This window comes from Lepisosteus platostomus, chromosome 3 (genome assembly GCF_059453375.1).
Source record: "Lepisosteus platostomus isolate fLepPlt1 chromosome 3, fLepPlt1.hap1, whole genome shotgun sequence".
Classification (NCBI taxonomy): Eukaryota; Metazoa; Chordata; class Actinopteri; order Semionotiformes; family Lepisosteidae; genus Lepisosteus; species Lepisosteus platostomus.
In genome coordinates this window covers 73,998,061-74,016,135 of record NC_142613.1, presented here as the reverse complement: position 1 = coordinate 74,016,135, position 18,075 = coordinate 73,998,061, and the positions used below count along the sequence as shown (strand labels likewise).

Genomic DNA, 18,075 nt, shown 5'->3' with positions numbered 1-18,075 from the left:
GCATGAAGATGCAATCTCTGAAAATCTCTGGCAGTGACTATAAACTCTAATTAGAGATAATTGTACATTAAAGTATGTGTTGTAGATGCCATTCCTTTAGAAATATGGAAGTCACATACTGTGTATTAATAAATAGATGTATTGGGCTATGAAATATTTATTGAATAAATATAATAAATATGTATTGACTTGCTAGTTTTCATAACTCCACAACAACGAAAATTTCCAGAACAGTCTTTATTAATGTTTCCACACATCAGTCAACTCAAAATATCAATTGCAAGCACTGTACTGATGACTAATTACTATGATCTATAAGGATTACTATCAGGATCCTGTTGAAAGCAGGTATAGTTACATTTGTCACATACAGATACAGTCTTCATTCATATATGTATGCTAAGCCTTGCACATATATAAAATAGAATTACCAGTGCACAGAGGACAGGATCATTGTTTAAAGTGAATTGATAGCAGATTCAATTTTGAAACTAAGTGATTTGAGTTTCACATTATGCACAACACATAATCCCTTACTACAGTATGAAACTGTGCTGCGTGATTCTGTTCTGCTTAGCAGAACTGAAACCAGGATGAGATCTGGTCTCATGGGCCACTGGGGTTCTAGTATGCACATAAAATTGACCTTTATGTCAGTACTACATGGTCCGTCTATAATGCAATGACTTCTGTGTGTGGTGAACTATGATATTCTATTCCTCTTTGTGAGGTGCTTTATGAGATGCTACTTGTTACACAAAGAACAGAACATTCTGCCCCTCTAGTTTAGAAATAAAAACAGAACCGTGATTAAGCAATTAAAACAGTAATTACAATTTGCAGTGTAGACAAATGTCTGAAAGTGATGCCCGTGACCTGGTTATAATAAAGACTGCTGTTTTACAATAGGACTTTTTCATGGCACAATGATTGCAGCTATGCTGGAATGCTATTTTCTCTACTTGCACAGCGTGCATCATCAACATCCCCCTCAGGCTCCAGATAAATCTGTGGCACAGATGCCATGTTTTATTCTTTTTCTACTTTTGTGTTTCCTTGAGTGGCTTGTGCCTGAAAAGAAAGCAAAGAGAAAATGTCAGCGAAGTCACTTTATTTTTTCAGCTTCAGTCATTCGATTTGTTAAAGCTGTCAGTTTTCATTGAATTTATGTAATTGGTGAATTGAATGGAACTGCCTTATTTAACTTGATATGAAATTGATATTGTACGTAATATGTCATTCAGGAAAGCTGAGGAACAGGTAGGGTTGTAAAATCTATATTCCGGCAGTAAACCTGTCAAATTTGATGTTTCAGATGTTCTGAATGTTTGGGGTATACTAGTTAAAAATGACAAATATGAACATGGAATAGCATTTTACTTTCAGTTACATTTAGATAATACAGACCAAAATACACTAAGGGCACAGGGTTGGCTCACATCAGCTTGGTGACTCTGCTATGTCTTCAGATCCCCAGGTGATGTTTGTCTAGAGTTTGTCAACAGTCCACAACTATTTACCAATATGTAGTCTATCAATAAGGTCAAACACAGCCTGGGACAGGAAGCAATACAGTGTGAGTGAGTTCCTCCAAAATGGCAGCATTTCAACCCACTTTGACCACCAAAGAGACCAGAAATAGATCTAGGGGCAAGGGCTGTCTTATGCTTTATATCAGATGGAGTATTTATTGGCTTTTATTACCCAGTAGGCAGACTTAGAATGGGTTAAATGGTTTAGAGAAATGGTTCTCTCAATCTTCCATCGATACTGTCTTGTGGAGGCCTTTTGTTGTAAATAAACCAGCACTTCCACTTTAAGGCGCTGCTGTGTGTGTGTTATCTGCACAGGTAAGTCCATATTTGAGAGAATGTGTGAGTGTAGCTTTGGGCTTTAGAGCTGAGGGACGATTATTTTGTAAATAATCATTGGTGTGTTCACGTGTTTACTTATTTGCTTTTCAAGTTTGTGCCTGCTAGTTGCTCTGCCGTCTTGCTGTGCCAGGGAAAAAATATTTTATTTTCAAACTGGTTTTCATTCCTGTTAAACACTGCATCAGACACAAAAGGACTACAAAGTGAATTACATGCAACTCAAATGTGGGCAGACACCTGGCAAATAAAATGTAATGTGAATAGATGCATGCAATTACATGGAGGCAACACAAGTGTACAGTACATTACAAATATCACACTGAAACAGGGATTATAACAAAGAACTAGGAGTTTTGACTAAACATTTTCCTCATCTATTCATGTAAATATTGAAGAAATGTTTAAATTATACAATGCCACACTTAGATCTCACTAGGAATATTGTGTTTAGTTTTAAACACTAGGAAAGGTGGTACAAAAGAGATTAATCAAACTAATTCACTTCAGTATTCTAGATTGGAACTGACACCATAACTGTACGTAGTGACTAGATTAAAGATATTCAGAATCAAGACAAAATGAGCAACAATACAAGGAGCCATAGACACAAATAAAACATAAATTAATCTTAGGAACAGAAGTAAACAGTTTAGGAATAATTCAGAACAGGAAACAGTCACATTCACACTTTACACAGAAGATAGTCTGGAACCAATTCCTTAGCCTTGACCTTTAACTTATTAAACCTGTCTCATGGGGCTACTTTAAGAAACTGTTCCTCTGAACTATTGACAAATCTACTAGCACCCAAGCAAGCAGAATGTCGGTCATGTACTGTGTATCTTCTGTGGTTTGTCATTCCTTGGAAGCTTCAGTATTCCAGGATGACTTCCACCAACTTGTTTTTTTGTTCTATGGGTCATGTGCCTAAAGAAAATTATATGGTTCTCATCTCTGTCCTTAATGCAATATATTTGGTCTGTAAAATTATAATGAACTATAACAGGGTGAGATAACCTCATCTTCTTCCCTGGCTTTCATAAGTCAATCAGCAAACTCTGTGACAAATGCTGCAAGGCTGCTGAACTGAGGAGTAAGGCGTTCACCCCAGCCAGAGGAGTTTCATTCCTAAAACACATCAATATATACTGATGAAAAAAAGAAACGCAACATCTCCTCCTCCACACTCTGGCCCTCCCGTCTGCGTGGAACAGGCTGAAAAGTGACTCATCCGTGAAGAGGACCTGATGCCACTGCTGATGAGTCCATCAGCCCCTCTGTCTGGCCCAAGCCAGTCTGGTGTGACGTCTAGGAGGTGTGAGCAGAGGGCCTCTGACAGGTCGCCTTGCTCTAAGGCCAGCAGCATGGAGCCTCACTGTCCTGTCACTGATGCGGGCATTGTGTTTGTTTACAGTTTCAGCAGCAGTACGGGTGGCAGATCTGAAACAATCTCTCTGATGGACCAGTCTGATGTGTCGGTCCTGCTCTGGTGTGGTCACTCGAGGGCCACAGGATCTTGTATGGTCACCTGTCCTACTGGTCTGCTGAAACCTTCTCTGCAGTCAGGACACAGTGGAGCGGCTTACTACATAGGTCTGGCAACGCTGGCACATGACATGCCTGCCTGCAGCATGCCAATGGCCCTCTCCCTTGCTTCTGGTGACATTCCAGGCATTATGGGATGCACAGAAAACTGACTAAGTGTGGCCTTTTTCTTGCAGTGACCTAAGCTTTGAATTAAGGCATTTTTAAAGGTGATCTGATAAGGCAGTGTTCCACCTGGACCTCATTGGGTAAAAGTGCACCTAATGAGCTTTCATGTTATTATCAAGTTGCAATGCCTCACCGCACAAGCTGTATTGCTGGTCAGAGGGCTAAAAACAAATTGACAACTTTTTGTGAAAGTACATAAGCTTTAACTATAGTATTCTTATTCCAGAAAATGTTGCATTTCTTTTTTCCATCAGTACATTTTAGTAGCCAAACACTACTAGGATGGAGCTGCTAGCTCTAGTTCTATCATGTACAGTGATGTGCTTGCTTCAAATTATGTTTTAATTAACATTTTTAATAACCATGAACTATTTAGGATATCACTGGTTTCTAAAGTAGCTTGCAGGAGATTAGATTAAGTGATTATCTGTCCAGGGTTTTGTTATCCCTTTCATTATATTCATTGCTTTTGGAATCTTTGTTTGTAACCTACTGTAGTTTAGGAGATTAATTGCAGTGTTCTAGAGTTGAAATGTATGAGGAAAGAAACAGATGTAACACATCTTGTAAATTTATAGCTCCAGAATTAAAAATCACCATGAATACCAGCTAATAGCTTCTTAAACAGGAACATACAGATACAGTATAGAGAAACAATTGCTTTTCATCAAAAGTAGACATTGATAGTCTTTCTTTCTATGCTTGCTGCGTGTCATTTGAGAACATAAAACAAGTTTAATGCCACATTTCCTTTATGGCAGGATCCATAGTAAACATACTGTTGTTGAAACGCAAATCACTAGCTACTGCATGCTATAGTATAGGCAGCAATAGGAAATGAAGCCTTAAGATTTCTGAGATTGTTTTTTAAACTAGTAATAATTCGCTGTTTTTATAAAATGTTTTCCAAAGCTTCTCAGAGCACTTTACATATAACAGAGGACAGACACCCCCCACCGTGGTACACATTATGTACCAGTTTGTACATTGTCTTGATGCACTGTTTGCACTTTGTCTTGTTTTTTACACTTGTTTTACAATCGAGAGGTCGAGAGACTCAATCGAGAGACTTTCTGTAAGTAAGAATTCCTTTGTACCAGTACCGGTTACATATGGCAATAAAGTTCAAGTTCAAGTTCAAGTTCAGTAGTCCCGCAACACAAGAGATCAGGTGGTGTAGTGAGAAATTTGCTTCACCATCTGATTAAGAATGAACTTTAGGAAGGCCAGAGTGTACAATATCAAGGCAACGTGTTTCTGGTAGTTAACACCCCTACTGTTTCAAAAATCATCAAAGATTTCTTTTCATCATTCAGGAATTAGCCCATTTTCAGTACAATACCATACCAAAGTTATTTGGGCCATGACTGATAGAAAGAGTTTCAAATCCAAAAATGCTTCTGATGTACAAAATACACCCAAATAATATGTTTACACATACAGCTGCCATACTCACCCACAAATATCTGTACAGCAGGTGCTCTGCCTGGGCCAGGTTCCTCTCTATTTTCCCCATTCTTCTGAAATGAGTCATGCTTCTCAGAGAAGCAACCAGAAATCTGAATATCAGCTGCAGTGACCAGGAGTCAGGAATGACCTGCAGGACACTGGCTGGGTCAAACGCAGCAGCGTTATTGTTGAGGAGATCCACTGCAGCAGTCACCATTGCATTTGAGTTGGGTGTGTCTGAATCTAGATAGAGTTTCAACAAGCTGAGAAACAGCATGTTACCAAACACCTTGCCTCTGCCTAGCGAATTCTTTCTGCAGTAGTTTTCTGCAGCACAGATGTCTCGCTCTTTGTTCACCAAGATCCATAGAGCTTTTTCATGTTGTCCTGCTCGTCCATTCAAAATAGCCTTTTCCACGTGGAGGCCTGTTTTCATGAGTTTGTCTAGATTTCATAAATTAAAGAGTTTTACAGTATGCTGTAAAATTGTCCATAGTAATATTTAAGCCGAAGAATGAAGCAATTCAACTTTGAAAGTATTCTCTCTCCCAGAGTTCAAGATATTATAGCATATTATCTGGGATCAACAGCCACTACCGAGAGGACACAGGAGAGGATTATTAAGATGATAAAATTAAGTCATTAAATACATCAATAAAAAAAAAGAACAAAAAGAAACAGAATATTCAACAGCACTTTTATATGCTCTTAAAATTACATTTGTTTTTTTTGCTCTCAAGGTTTTATGCCTTAACATATTGCAATTCTAGCTAGTTTCACTGACCTTGAACAACAGCTGTGTTGTAAATGGAAGTCTCCTGTAGCAGGTCCTGCAGTTTATTTCTCTTCACAGTTAAAGTCAGATTGCCACTTTCCATTCCCTGCTTTTCCATTATCACCAGTATTTGATCAACATATGTTGTTACCAATAGAGTATGGTGCTTCTCATCCTGACAGAAACACATTTCACAAGTCACGTTTTCTGGATTTTCTGTCAACAGTGAGACGAAGCTAACTAGTGGAATGTATTAGAAATAAATCTACGCATTTATACCTATGGGTGATCTTGAAATTGCCAAGATATACCATATACAGTACCGTATACAGTACATGTGTATTTATGTATGTTTGTGTGTATACACATTTACACAGTATATGTACTGTATACTTGTGCTCTGTGTTTTACAATCACCTATGAAGCATTGTGTTTGCCTGCAATCTTTGCACATTTATATTGGTGAAACAGGAAGAAGGCTGTCTAACAATTTTACCTCTCCTATCCTTGGTTACATCGATCCTCCAGTCATCTTTCTTTCACATGGAGTCCTGGACTCTTATGCCACAACGTGAAGATATGTTCTCCCATATCCCTCCCATTCCCATAGCCATCAATGAACTGATACTGTATGTCTTTCTAATCTTCTCCCTTCATTTACAGATTCTTTTCATGCTTCTACTGGAATTTGTTTCCCTGATTTCCCTCTCTTTTTCTCCTCCTTTTCCCAGTCTCTTGTTCTATTTCTTTTTTTTTTCTCTGTACCTGCCCCTGCATATTGAAAATGTGTTTGGTTTGTTCCTTTTACATTTTGTTTGGAATTAATCTCAAGTTGAATGTTCTTCATTTTGGAAATATTAAAGTATTGCATCTTTCAGAACAGCTCTTTCTCTGTTGTACACATTGGTCTATAATACTATTAAAATGAAATTAACATTGGTGTTGTACTATACTAAACTGTACTAGGAGAAAGGAGAGGTTGATTAAATATTTTCGCATTTGTCATATTTGAACTGTATTATTTTATTTAACATGATTGTTTCTCCACAGAATTCCTAGGACACAATTCTTTATAAATAAAGCACCACAGACACTTTAATGATGAAAAATCATGTCTACCCACCTCACTCTTCAGGTCATTAACTAAATACTCAAGGTACAATATTAAAGCTAGGGAGTATTTCTTCAACATGTTCAAGACATCATCCTCAACAAATGATTTCTGGTTATTCTTTCTCTTAGTGAAGATATGTACTCCCATCTGTAAAAGACAAGATAAATATCTTATGCAATGAAAATGCTTGCAGAATGAAGAAACTGTAAATGCATCTAACTTAGGATAACAATTCCCAGTGTTTCTCTGGTGGTTTTGATGCAGTGGATCATCTTTAACATTTACTCCAATGATAATTTAATTACTCAAATAATAATTATCAAGGCTGCCAATATCAACTAAATTATTTTGACAAACATTTTATGCATGTTTTTGAATATTACAGATTTCAAGTCTTGTAAATGGGGTGAGGAAAATAATCTGTCACTTAATTTTGATTGATCTATGCATGCAATCCACACAACAAAACACAACAGTCTAACACACTTACCATTATTTACATTTTACAAAGTAGTCAAGTGTATTGATTGTTTGATAAGTACAAAAAGGTAGTGTATACACAGCTTTAATGCAAACTCTACTCTATTTTGTAGAATTCTATATAATAATAAATTATAATACATATTTGTAATATATTCATATATTACATTATTGTGTATAATAGTAGATACTATATATTAATATAACCTAATACTTTTCACATTATATACAGTAATTATGTACAACAAATTTGTTTTTTGGAACCCAACACAAATTGTCAAATAATGTGTTCATTATACACCACTTTACATAATTTCTCCAAAGCCCAACCACATAAAAACAATATTCATCGTTTATCGTTGCTAGTATAGTTGGTTGGTCTAAACAACTCCCTATTGAGTGTGACGAACAGCTCTATTCGGACCCTATGCGAACGACACAATCCAGAATAGTGAGGAAGGAATACACTAGGGAAAAGTCATGCAGGAACAGGGATGAACAGGGGGGCGTGTCCATACGGTGCTGGTGATCCGGGGAGGTGTGGCCGAGGCGAACAGTCCAGAAAAAATCCAAAAGGGGGAATCCAAAAACGAAAGCAAAAGGTCCAAGGCTGAGAAATCCGTCCAAACAGGAGATTAAAATCAGGTGCCGGGTCGGGACCGGCGGGGTAACAAGGACAGGAGCAGGAAGTTAAAAACATAACGGAGCCAGGCGCAACCAGGTCCCGGGCTCACACGATGCGGGGATCAGATGCAGAGCGCTGGGTAAAGTAAGCGCCTGGCTTTTAAAGGCGAACAGAAACAGGGAAGAAACAAGGAACAGGTGGCAGGAATGATACAAACGAGGAAAGGCTGGAGCGCCCTTAAGAGGAGGGGTTGCGATCGTGACAGTGAGGATGAGGTTTAAAATATTAGCCTGTATCAATAGACGTTACCTCTTGATTTTTCTTAAGAACCCAGTCAGCATATTTCCAGACAACTTCCAAATCTGTTTCACAGCATAAAAAATCCACTATGTGGCTGTAGACATCAAAATGCATGTTCTCATGATGGTGTCCATCAACTATTTTAGTCCAAGTCTGCAATATCCCCAGAGAAGAATAATAAGTTACTTCCACGATCTGTTTGCACAATAATTATTTCTCACGTAACACATTTCATTTGACTAGTTTGTCAGTAGACAAGGTTTACAGGGGAAATGGACAATATTATTGTTAAAATTAAAGGTTTCTAAAAATGCAAGAGCAGTGGTACTGAGATATTTTCTGTGACTATGACCACAACCATATATTAAACTTTAGAGAACAGTTCTGTATTCTCACTTCTGACCAAAGTCTACCATGTTCAGTGGTGTTATTCTGATGGTTTTTAGGAGTTTGTTTTTAAATTTCAGCAATATATATGTACAGGTAGTTGAGTGCAAAATTGAGTACAGAACAAGTGAATGCAGTTTCCCATAAATAATGCTGATACATATTCTACAAAATTGTAAGACAATGCTGTGAATATGTTCTATTTCAAATGTATTTCAGTAATTTTTAAATAAAAAAAACATTTTAAGGGTTGCTATTCTGGTGAGTTTTTACAATATAGCATACAATGTTTTAAGTAAATATTATGCTTACTAGCAATAACCGAAAAAATGTCTTTAAAAATAGATTTTATGGAGGGCAATATGGCTAAGCAGGAATTTCATGGCTGTCAAACTCCTGTACATCTATAGCACCTCGTGTGTAGAGTGACTGATGGACAAAGGAAAATCCATATCTTAAGAGCTAATGAAGTCCAAATCTAGGAAAATGTTTAGTAGAGAAATATGGAAAAAATCAAAAGGATGTAGCAAAAAAAAAAAACAAATAGTGTGTAGTGGGCTGTGAAATGATTGAAAAGGGGTCTACAAACTAGAAAAGGCTGGGAACCGCCAGTCTAGAATATTTGGATAAGGAACAGAACATTTAAATTAAGGGACGTTACAGTATGTCAAATATCCACAAAAAGATTTTAAAACTCAAAGAAAGAGTTCAAAGAAGAGAAACAAGAATGATTCCTGGTCTCAGGAGAATGATATATATATATGGACAGGCCTAAATCGATTCAATCTAGAACAAAACAGATTGAGAGGTGATTGAATCTAAGTATATAAAATCCCAAAGTGTACAGACAGAGCCAGCCTAAGTAACTGCTTCTCTCATTTCTCTCACTCTCATTCAGGAGTGAAATGAGGACATGGGGTCACAGCTGGAAACTAAAAAGCAAGAGTTCTAGGTGTTTGGAACACTCCAACACGTTTTCTCACCATGAGGTCCAAATGTTGGGCCCTTTTAAGAATGGACTGCACGGAATGTGAAATTTAATTCCATTAAATCCAGAATTTCTCTCTTTTCCAACCTTTCTTACATACTTATCTTCTAATTTGCTAGAAGGTTCTGACTGCTATTGAAAATAGATTTGGTGATAGAGACATGTACCACTGAAATTGATGTTATCGCAGAATTTACTCCATCTCTAAAAATTGAATTCTTAATGTTACCAATAGCTGAGCATTTCTCTTATGCGCAGCAGGCACATAAAACTGTAGCTAGAGATTACTGTACCTGAATTGCACTGAGACTATGGCCATGACTCTGATAAAGACATCCTAGAGCAAAGAATCTAGAAGACAAAATGGAACATCACTTTTTTTCTGTTTTTGTTTAATGAATATACTGCTCTTTGTGAGTAACACATGTTTTGGAGTAACATGATTACATCTTGTTTATGCCCCTCAGAAGTCTGTTAAAATACAGTATTTATTATTAACAGCTAAGGTATTTCTTATATAAAATGAAAGTTTTCTCATGATTTGGATGTTGTTGATGCATGTCATTAATTTCAGTATTTTACTGCTTATTATTTAAAATTATGCTTTGTAGAATATAAATATATTAATTAATTTAATTTCAATTCAGAAATCTTATTCCAATTAGTTAAGTTTAATTAAATTAAATGCTTACCCAAATCATGCTTAATTTCCGTGTTTATTATTTTTACATGCACGTTAATGTTTCAAGTTATATTGTACAACATTTTCATAGCTTTTATTTTGCCATTCTGTCACAATTACTCATTTCCTTTTATCATTTAACAAAAGACAATAATAATAATAATAATAATAATAATAATAATAATAATAATAATAATAATAATAATAATAATAATAGCTACTGTTGGTGTATTACTTGAATGAAAACTGCGACTTAGCAGAAAAAGAAAACAACAGGTTCTGGCAGGCTTGCTGATTTCTGTAAATATATTATTTATAAAACATTTTATTTTAGAAGATCCCAAAACTGCTTTGCATCTGCCGTAGAAACTCACAGATATCATTCTCTACTACGGTAGAGTGCAGCACCCACCGGCGTGATGTCTGTCTTTACGTACCAACAACCCTGCAGATCAGGTAGACTAAGAACTTTCTTACCTGTGAGATTTTTCCAGAAAAGTAGCACATTCGTTTAGCTTACAGGCATTTGGAGAAGATAATATTTTAATTAACTCCTCGGAATCTCCTCTCTCTGCGTACAGCTTCACAAGCGCCCTGTCAACTTCTTCTCTGCAGTCCGCCGACTGTTCCGTCAGACGGCAATCTCTCAGAAAAGAGCAGAGAAATTCCGTGTATTTTTCAAATGTCTCACTATCTCTCTCTTTCAGCAGCCGCAGATCTCTAGTGCTTCGCGCAGAATTGGGCCAGTGCTTGGAGTCGGCAATGAGAGAGGACAGTTCGGGGTATAAAGAAATTATTTCTTTGGGGTCAAGATTGCCTTTGCTGTAAAGAGAACAAAACAATAACTGTGAGTTACAGAACCAGCGAAGAACTATTATTTGTATTTGTAGCATGAATGAATAAATGTATCATAACAGCATGATATTTTGTAGAAAAAGAGATGTCCTGACTTATTTTTCAAAATGGGACAAACGTCAAAAAAGAATGTTATACTATTTATTATTTGTCTACTATTGACTACTAAAATCATCCGTCCGTTGTAAATGTTGACAAAACTGTCCAAAGGCAGGTTGTTCTTACATGAACAGGTCTTTGGCTTCCGAAAAGTATTCCTGGTGGAACTTCACAAATCCAGCTCTTCGAGTTACATTGCTGTACAACACCTACAAAAAAAATGTATTTGAATTCGTAAGATTGTTCCGAATAATATGATACAATTTACATGTTGCTTTGAGAATGTAGTAAACATCAGGTTTTGCTAAATATTTTAGTAGCTGAATCTACACATGCCAAAAATAGATACTGTATTAATGTTGATTTGACCTCAGACAGGCACGTCAGCTAGAAAAAAAAAACCGAACTAAATAACATAATTTTGAGATTTTCTGAAGAATGTTGTAGTTTATTTTTGGCTTCAAATTATTAGAACCATCATGGTCATATTACCATCTGGTGGACACTGACAGTATAGCAACTCTTATTCAACTCTAGTGCACAGAATTGTTCAGTCACTTGGCCATCTCAATGTTTTAGGCTGGAGATTTACAAAGGTTTTCATTTGTGAACAATCCAGGAAGAGCCAACATATTTACGGTATGAGTAGGGAAAAAATAGTTTATTCTTTCCCTCCTTTGGAAACAGTTTTGTTATTACCTGTGGCAATTGGCAAATCCTATTTGTGAATGGACGTATGGACAATCTTTAATGGAAACCAAGGAAATAAACGTTTTACAAATTTCCCAGAACATATTTTTCTGTTTCACTGCAAATCCATTAATCTAGCAACATTGCGTTCAATGTAAAATATTCTTCAACAGAAATTAGAAGATTTATCCTTCAGGAAACAATACATCTTATGGTCTACACAGTAGAATTCATAGGAAAGAGAGGTACTTTTAAAGAATTTATTGTAGCAATGTATTTAAGTGAAAAACATCTAAAAATACACTGAGGCTTTATCTTCTGTTACCTTATATGTGTCTTTTGAAAACAAAGGCTTAACTCCTTGGACAAGATCTAATGCTTCATCTGTCTTTTCACTTTTGAGTAGGGCATCAAGTTGTTCTTCAACTGGAACTGGAGTCAAGCTGTAGACTGTGTTTTCAGTCAGGACAAAAACGTTTTCTGAACGGTAAAGGAAATTATTAAAATCAATTTTTATGGACATCTACAGCATGTGAACAATCCTGGAAACAATAATGGAAAAGTACCATTAATGTATATATGTACTTATAATCAATACAATGTGCATGTTTAACTTACTTAGCACAAACTGGAGATGTTAACAGTAGCTTAGTAATGGTTAGAAAAATTGTAGAATACTTTGAATAATTAACATATACAGTGCCTATAGAAGGTCTCCACACTCTTTCCAAAAGTAACACATTTTGTGGCCTAACAGCCTCAAATTAAGACACACCCATCAATTTTCTAACTATGTCTTCCAATTCTGGGTCAAGAGGGAGCTGGAGTCCATCCAGGCATGCAGCAGGTGCAAGGCAGGGTACACCCTGGATGGGACGCCAGTCCATCACAGGGCAGACACACGGACATGCACACCCACACCTAGGGTGAATGTTTTTGGACTGTGGGAAGAAGCACCTGCATGATACGGATGTGAGCATGGGAGAACATACAAACTCCACACAGATAGCACCCCAGATCTCGTGTTGAACCCAGGGCCCCAGAAATGTGCCCCCACGCAACCCCTCAATACACATTCAATCAGAATTTATTTAGATTTATTTACACAGTGTAACACAAAGACTCCAAGAGAAAAAAACAAATGCTCAAACTTTCTGAAATGTAATTACAAATGAAATCCAAAAAAAAGGTAGAATAAGTGTACACACCCATGAGTTAGTATTTAGTAGAAGAACATTTTGTTTGAAGTACAGCCATAATTCTATTGGTAGAGGTCTGCATCTAGCACAATTGGGTGTAGCTGTGTTTGCTCATTCCTCCTAACAGGACTGCTCAAGCTCAGTCAGATTACAAGAGGCTTATTGATGGACGGAAAACTTCAAGCCATTCCACAGATTTCCAATTGGATTGAGGTCAGGGCTCTGACTGGGCCACTCGACGAAGTTTACCTTTTCGTTAGGCCATAAATTGTGTTACTTTGGAAAGGATGTGGAGGCCCTGTAGTTCTAAACACCAATTGCTTTATGAATATTTTTGGCTTTTATTAAGTATATCCTAATTACTTAGGACTACAAGATTATTTTCAAAAACATATTTAACCATAAGATGAATTCATTTGGCCAAAAAGTAGGTCATATTTTCAAAGAATAGTTTTTTATTAAGAAATGGGGTATTATAAACAGAGCTTACTGTATACATCAGATTGGAATATTTGGTCCCTTTTAAATATACAAAGTGGCACCTGCTATTAATTTCAATACTTGTTTGTTGCATTTTTAATGCATCTCAGAGAAGGGTGCATAAAGGGCTCATTGCGGAGTGAACTGCTTCACTCCAGGCTGTATGAGAGAGAAGGAAACATACAGTGTGTTCAATTTCTTGGCCATGGGGCTCAGACATCTCTCCATACAGGCTGTTTTAGTGTTAAGATTAGTCAGCATGCAGTTTCTTTGGATTTGACATCAAGTTATGGGGAAAGAAAGTGAGTGGTCAGAAAATGTATTCCTGATGTTTCTGATACTAGACAAGACAAGACAATGCACCGACTATGTACAGTCATTGTAATTGTGACTCTCATTTTCACCTGGTGTTGACAGCAGCCCCCTCCCATTGTGTAGAGGGAGCATCTGCTTCTGCTGCTGGTCCAGAATGCTGTGCACTCGTAGGGCCTCACTCTCCAGGGTTACAATGTAGGGAAAATGCACAGCAGCTGCAAGCAGATTTTCTGTCCATTTCACGGGTGGGCGCTGTGAAATCCCACTTTTAGTCACAAACATTCCTGTATTCATAAAGTGCACATAATGTTTCTGTCATTCTGCCCTCAGCAAACTTGAAATGAAACAAAAAAAAACTGAAACAAGTAGTGGCAGACTAAAGTAATGTGTTAAGCAGTTATTAATTTCTTTGTATTGAAATGTGCTGTGCTATTTGCCATGTTTTAAATGAATACAGATTTCTGTTTAATATTCACACCATCTGTTTTTTAAAATAAGTTTTGCATTTCGTAACATAGAAACAGAAATGTAATAATGATAATTCCTTACACTTACATAGCACTTTTCTGGACACTCCACTCAAAGAACTTGACAGGTAATGGGGACTCCCCTCCAACACCAGCAATTCTGACTAATTCACTAAATATTGCCATTCGCTCAATTAGATTCTTATGGATGTGATAAAAGGGCAAAATATGTAGAGCTAATTTGGTTTAACTCAGTGAGCTGAGGGAATGGCAGCCTAACTGTAAGGATAAGGCTGCCAAACATCCTCCACCACACACACCATAAAGCGAGCAGTGAGCTAGCGAGTTGCTCCACGGGTGTCATGGGATTGTAGGAATGATGCAAGAGAGATACAGTACATGAAGAGAAGTCCTGGGTGCAAGATTTGTATGCAGTAGATTTGTATACATCATGTTCCGATGCCATGACAGTGGTGGGCCTCATCAGTTACAACGATGTGGCACTATACAGAGAGGAGGTGGAGCAACTAGCGGACTGGTGCACAAACAACAATCTGTCCCTGAATGTCGATAAGACACAAGAGATGATCATTGACTTCAGGAGGGCCCACTCTGATCACTCCCCACTGCACAACAACGGCTCGCCTGTGGCGACAGCTAGAAGTACTAAGTTTCTTGGTGTGCACATCACAGATGACCTCACTTGGACCATCAACACCAAAACGCACAACGTCTCCACTTCCTGCGGCGACTGAGAAGGGCAAACCTTCCCCATACTATCCACATTCTATAGAGGTACCATCGAGAGCATCTTGACAAACTGTATCATTGTTTGGTTTGGGAATTGTAAGGTCTCAGACCGCAAGTCCCTGCAACAAATTGTCAATAGAGCAGGAAACATCATTGGAGCCTCCCTTCCGTCCATTCAGGACATACACCACAAACACTGCACACACAAGGCCTCCAGTATTGTGGATGATCCCTCTCACCCCTCCTGCAACCTCTTTGCCTTCCTACCATCTGGTGAAAGGTATCCCAGTATACGGGCCAGCTCCACCAGGCTCCCTAACAACTTTTTTTGACAGGCTGTCAGGCTCCTCAACACCCTGGTACCTACTGCACCTACTCCAAATCTGGAAACCTAATTCTGATGTATTCTTTGCACAATTCTTTGCACAATCCTGTAAAGTAAATTGCACTATGCACATTGCACTTCATGTACCCTGTACCCTGTCAGAAATGTCTATGTCTACATTGTTTATAGAATTGTCTTGTCAGTGTCTTGTCCATATTCGCACTGTATACTTGTACTGTATATGGCTGGATTGACAAATAAACTTGAACTTGAACTTGAAGCATATAAAGGTGAGCTCAAGTGTGCAAGATTAGGATTTTAACTGTCTTCCTGAACTCCTGTTATACGTTTCTTACTTCTCTTAGTAGCATTTTACTTGAATGGGGCTAAAGACATAATATAATAGTACTTATAATCCTTCATAAACATTTGTGCAAATGACATGACCGGTTTAGCGAATAACACAGTTATTACAGGTATTCATCTCAATTCAAATTGAGACAGTTACAGTTGGAAACTCCATGTAGAGAGAAGTCAGGTTTGAACGCTGGACAACACCTGCACATGAGGACTGTTAAGGATTTTGTGAAGCTGTTGAAGTGGGGTGTTTATGAAGGAGAAATGACAGCTGAGTGTTTCTTAGCCTCACTCAAGTAAAGCATTAATAGTTCTTTTATCTCATCTTGAATGTTATGGGCATCAAATAATTGATTCTACTTACCCAAGGATCCAGGGCCATTTAAGAGAAATTCTCCTCTTCCAGCCAGTTCAACTATTGTGGCTTGTTTCTCTCTATTGTGTGGAAATAGCTTTACAGTCGTCCCATTTTTGTAATCATGAAGAACATATCTCTCACTGGTTGCCACACAGAGGCAGTTTCCATCCACTGCCAGAGCCAAGGGCTCCTCCAAAAATGACACTTCCTTTACATGTTCCCATTTATCTATGGACACCATGTATAGATGAACCGATTTCTTCTTGGAAGACACAGTAAAAAGCTCAATGCAGTCGGGAGCTGGAGCTGTGGCAGTCTCATTGACGTGAAAACTAGAAACATTTTGGATCTTCCGCATTGTCTGAACAGGCTCTAGGCTGAACATGTTCAGCACAGTAACAGTATTGTCACAGAGTAAAATTAGATGGTTCAGCTCTGGAGAGGCTTTAAGCTGTGTAACTGGTCTCCTCATTCCCATTTGTTTAATCTTGACTTGTTTTAATGTAGGACATTTTTCCTCAGAGTCTGGAAAGCTCTCATCAGGCAAGACAAAATGCTGGACAACACAGTCTTTGGTTCCAAAGTAAAGGTTTTTACCACAGGCTTCCATGCACTGAAAGCTACATGTATCCCTTTTTTTCGTTTTGGGGTGGCTTTCAATAACCAGAGAAAGGCTGAAGACTTTGAGACTCATGCTTTTCCTTCAGCGGTTATGTTCTATTCTATCTGGTAAAATTCCTGTTTTATATGGATAGAATAATGCAGATTCTATTCTCAGTGGCAACCACAGCTAGAACCACATACTGTAGCAAAACAAAATACCATTAAAGAAGAAGTGGCCATAAAATATAGCAGCAATACTGAGGAAACATTCATTGCCAAAACATATTCTTAAACATTCTTTCAATTCTGAATATTGTATTACTCTTGTGGCATCCATGAAACTAACTCTGATATTTTGTGCTCAAAAGGATACATGTGTTTTTTATATAGAAATAATCAAAGCTTTTTTCATAATGCAAAGACTTTCCTTTTTTTGAAAGGAGCACACTAAAATTGACTTTGATATTTAAGATTAAGACAGTTTACTGTAAGAACAGTAAGAAATACTGTACATCAATTGTTGTTAACTGAAAAAAGAATGGTAACACTACTGTTAAAATGTCCTTACAATTATACTTCACAAAATTCAAAGTTTTATTTTGTTGAATATCACCTACACATTTTTTACACTAAATCATTATTTTTGAAGAGCGACAACATACCTTCAAAACAGCAGAACTGTATTTTTTTCTTCAGGAAGCTGACAGAAGTGGAGCAAGAACTGCTCAGTACAAACTGTATTTTGACCTTGGCCATGTGACTGTTATCCTGTAAGGAAGTCTATGTCAGCGTTTTAACACCCTGTGTACTTGCAGTACCTCATCAGTAAAGCAATACAAATGACTCCTTCACAAAAGAAAAGGGAACACAATTAGACTATTAAGGGTAACAGAATAAATAGCATGTTACTTCAAATAGAAAGCAGGGGAGGACAGTGATAAAACATCATACTTTAAACATACTGTTTATGGTTATATTGCGATTAACATTGATTCAAATCCAATCCAATCCAAAAATCAAGTATCAAACAATAAAAACATAAATAACCACTTTATATGTCAACATAATGGAATATTTAAAAGAAACTTAATTATATTTGTAATGCAACAACTCTGTTAGTTCTCATTAGTACTCAGTGTTCTTCTGTCGTCTGTAATATGTTGCTTTTATTCTGGAGAAACTCTTTGATC

General features: G+C 37.3%; 1 protein-coding gene and 1 long non-coding RNA gene across 6 annotated transcripts; one reads left to right on the top strand and one right to left on the bottom strand.

Annotated features, from left to right (window-relative positions):
* Positions 1-222: 222 nt before the first annotated feature.
* Positions 223-17,638, bottom strand: LOC148675443 (transforming growth factor-beta receptor-associated protein 1). Of its 5 annotated transcripts, none has more exons than XM_088626787.1 (13): positions 17,548-17,638; positions 16,289-17,085; positions 14,115-14,309; positions 12,357-12,511; positions 11,468-11,550; positions 10,865-11,209; positions 9,999-10,056; positions 8,340-8,483; positions 6,935-7,072; positions 5,821-5,986; positions 5,025-5,480; positions 1,705-1,814; positions 223-1,071 (listed from the first exon to the last, which is right to left on the bottom strand). In XM_088626787.1, exons 2-13 carry the CDS (start codon positions 16,974-16,976, stop codon positions 1,030-1,032), a joined length of 2,580 nt encoding a protein of 859 aa, XP_088482913.1. In that variant the 5' UTR covers positions 16,977-17,085; positions 17,548-17,638; the 3' UTR covers positions 223-1,029. The 5 variants fall into 5 exon arrangements, with proteins under 5 accessions (XP_088482913.1, XP_088482918.1, XP_088482914.1 ...); XM_088626792.1 differs by having other exon boundaries at positions 5,025-5,198; XM_088626788.1 differs by having other exon boundaries at positions 16,289-17,020; positions 17,548-17,627.
* LOC148675444 (uncharacterized) lies at positions 11,145-15,861 on the top strand. Its single transcript, XR_015935527.1, has 2 exons — positions 11,145-11,234; positions 12,438-15,861. It is a non-coding gene; the product is annotated as an uncharacterized LOC148675444 (long non-coding RNA).
* Positions 17,639-18,075: the final 437 nt, after the last annotated feature.

Coding starts and splice junctions, on each gene's coding strand:
- LOC148675443 (XM_088626787.1), bottom strand. CDS start 16,976: ATGAGTCTCAAAGTCTTCAGCCTTTCTCTGGTTATTGAAAGCCACCCC. Junction 7,073..8,339: donor TTCTTAAGAAAAATCAAGAG/GTAACGTCTATT, acceptor TGTCTTTTACAG/ATGGGAGTACATATCTTCAC. Junction 5,481..5,820: donor CAACACAGCTGTTGTTCAAG/GTCAGTGAAACT, acceptor TATGAAATCTAG/ACAAACTCATGAAAACAGGC.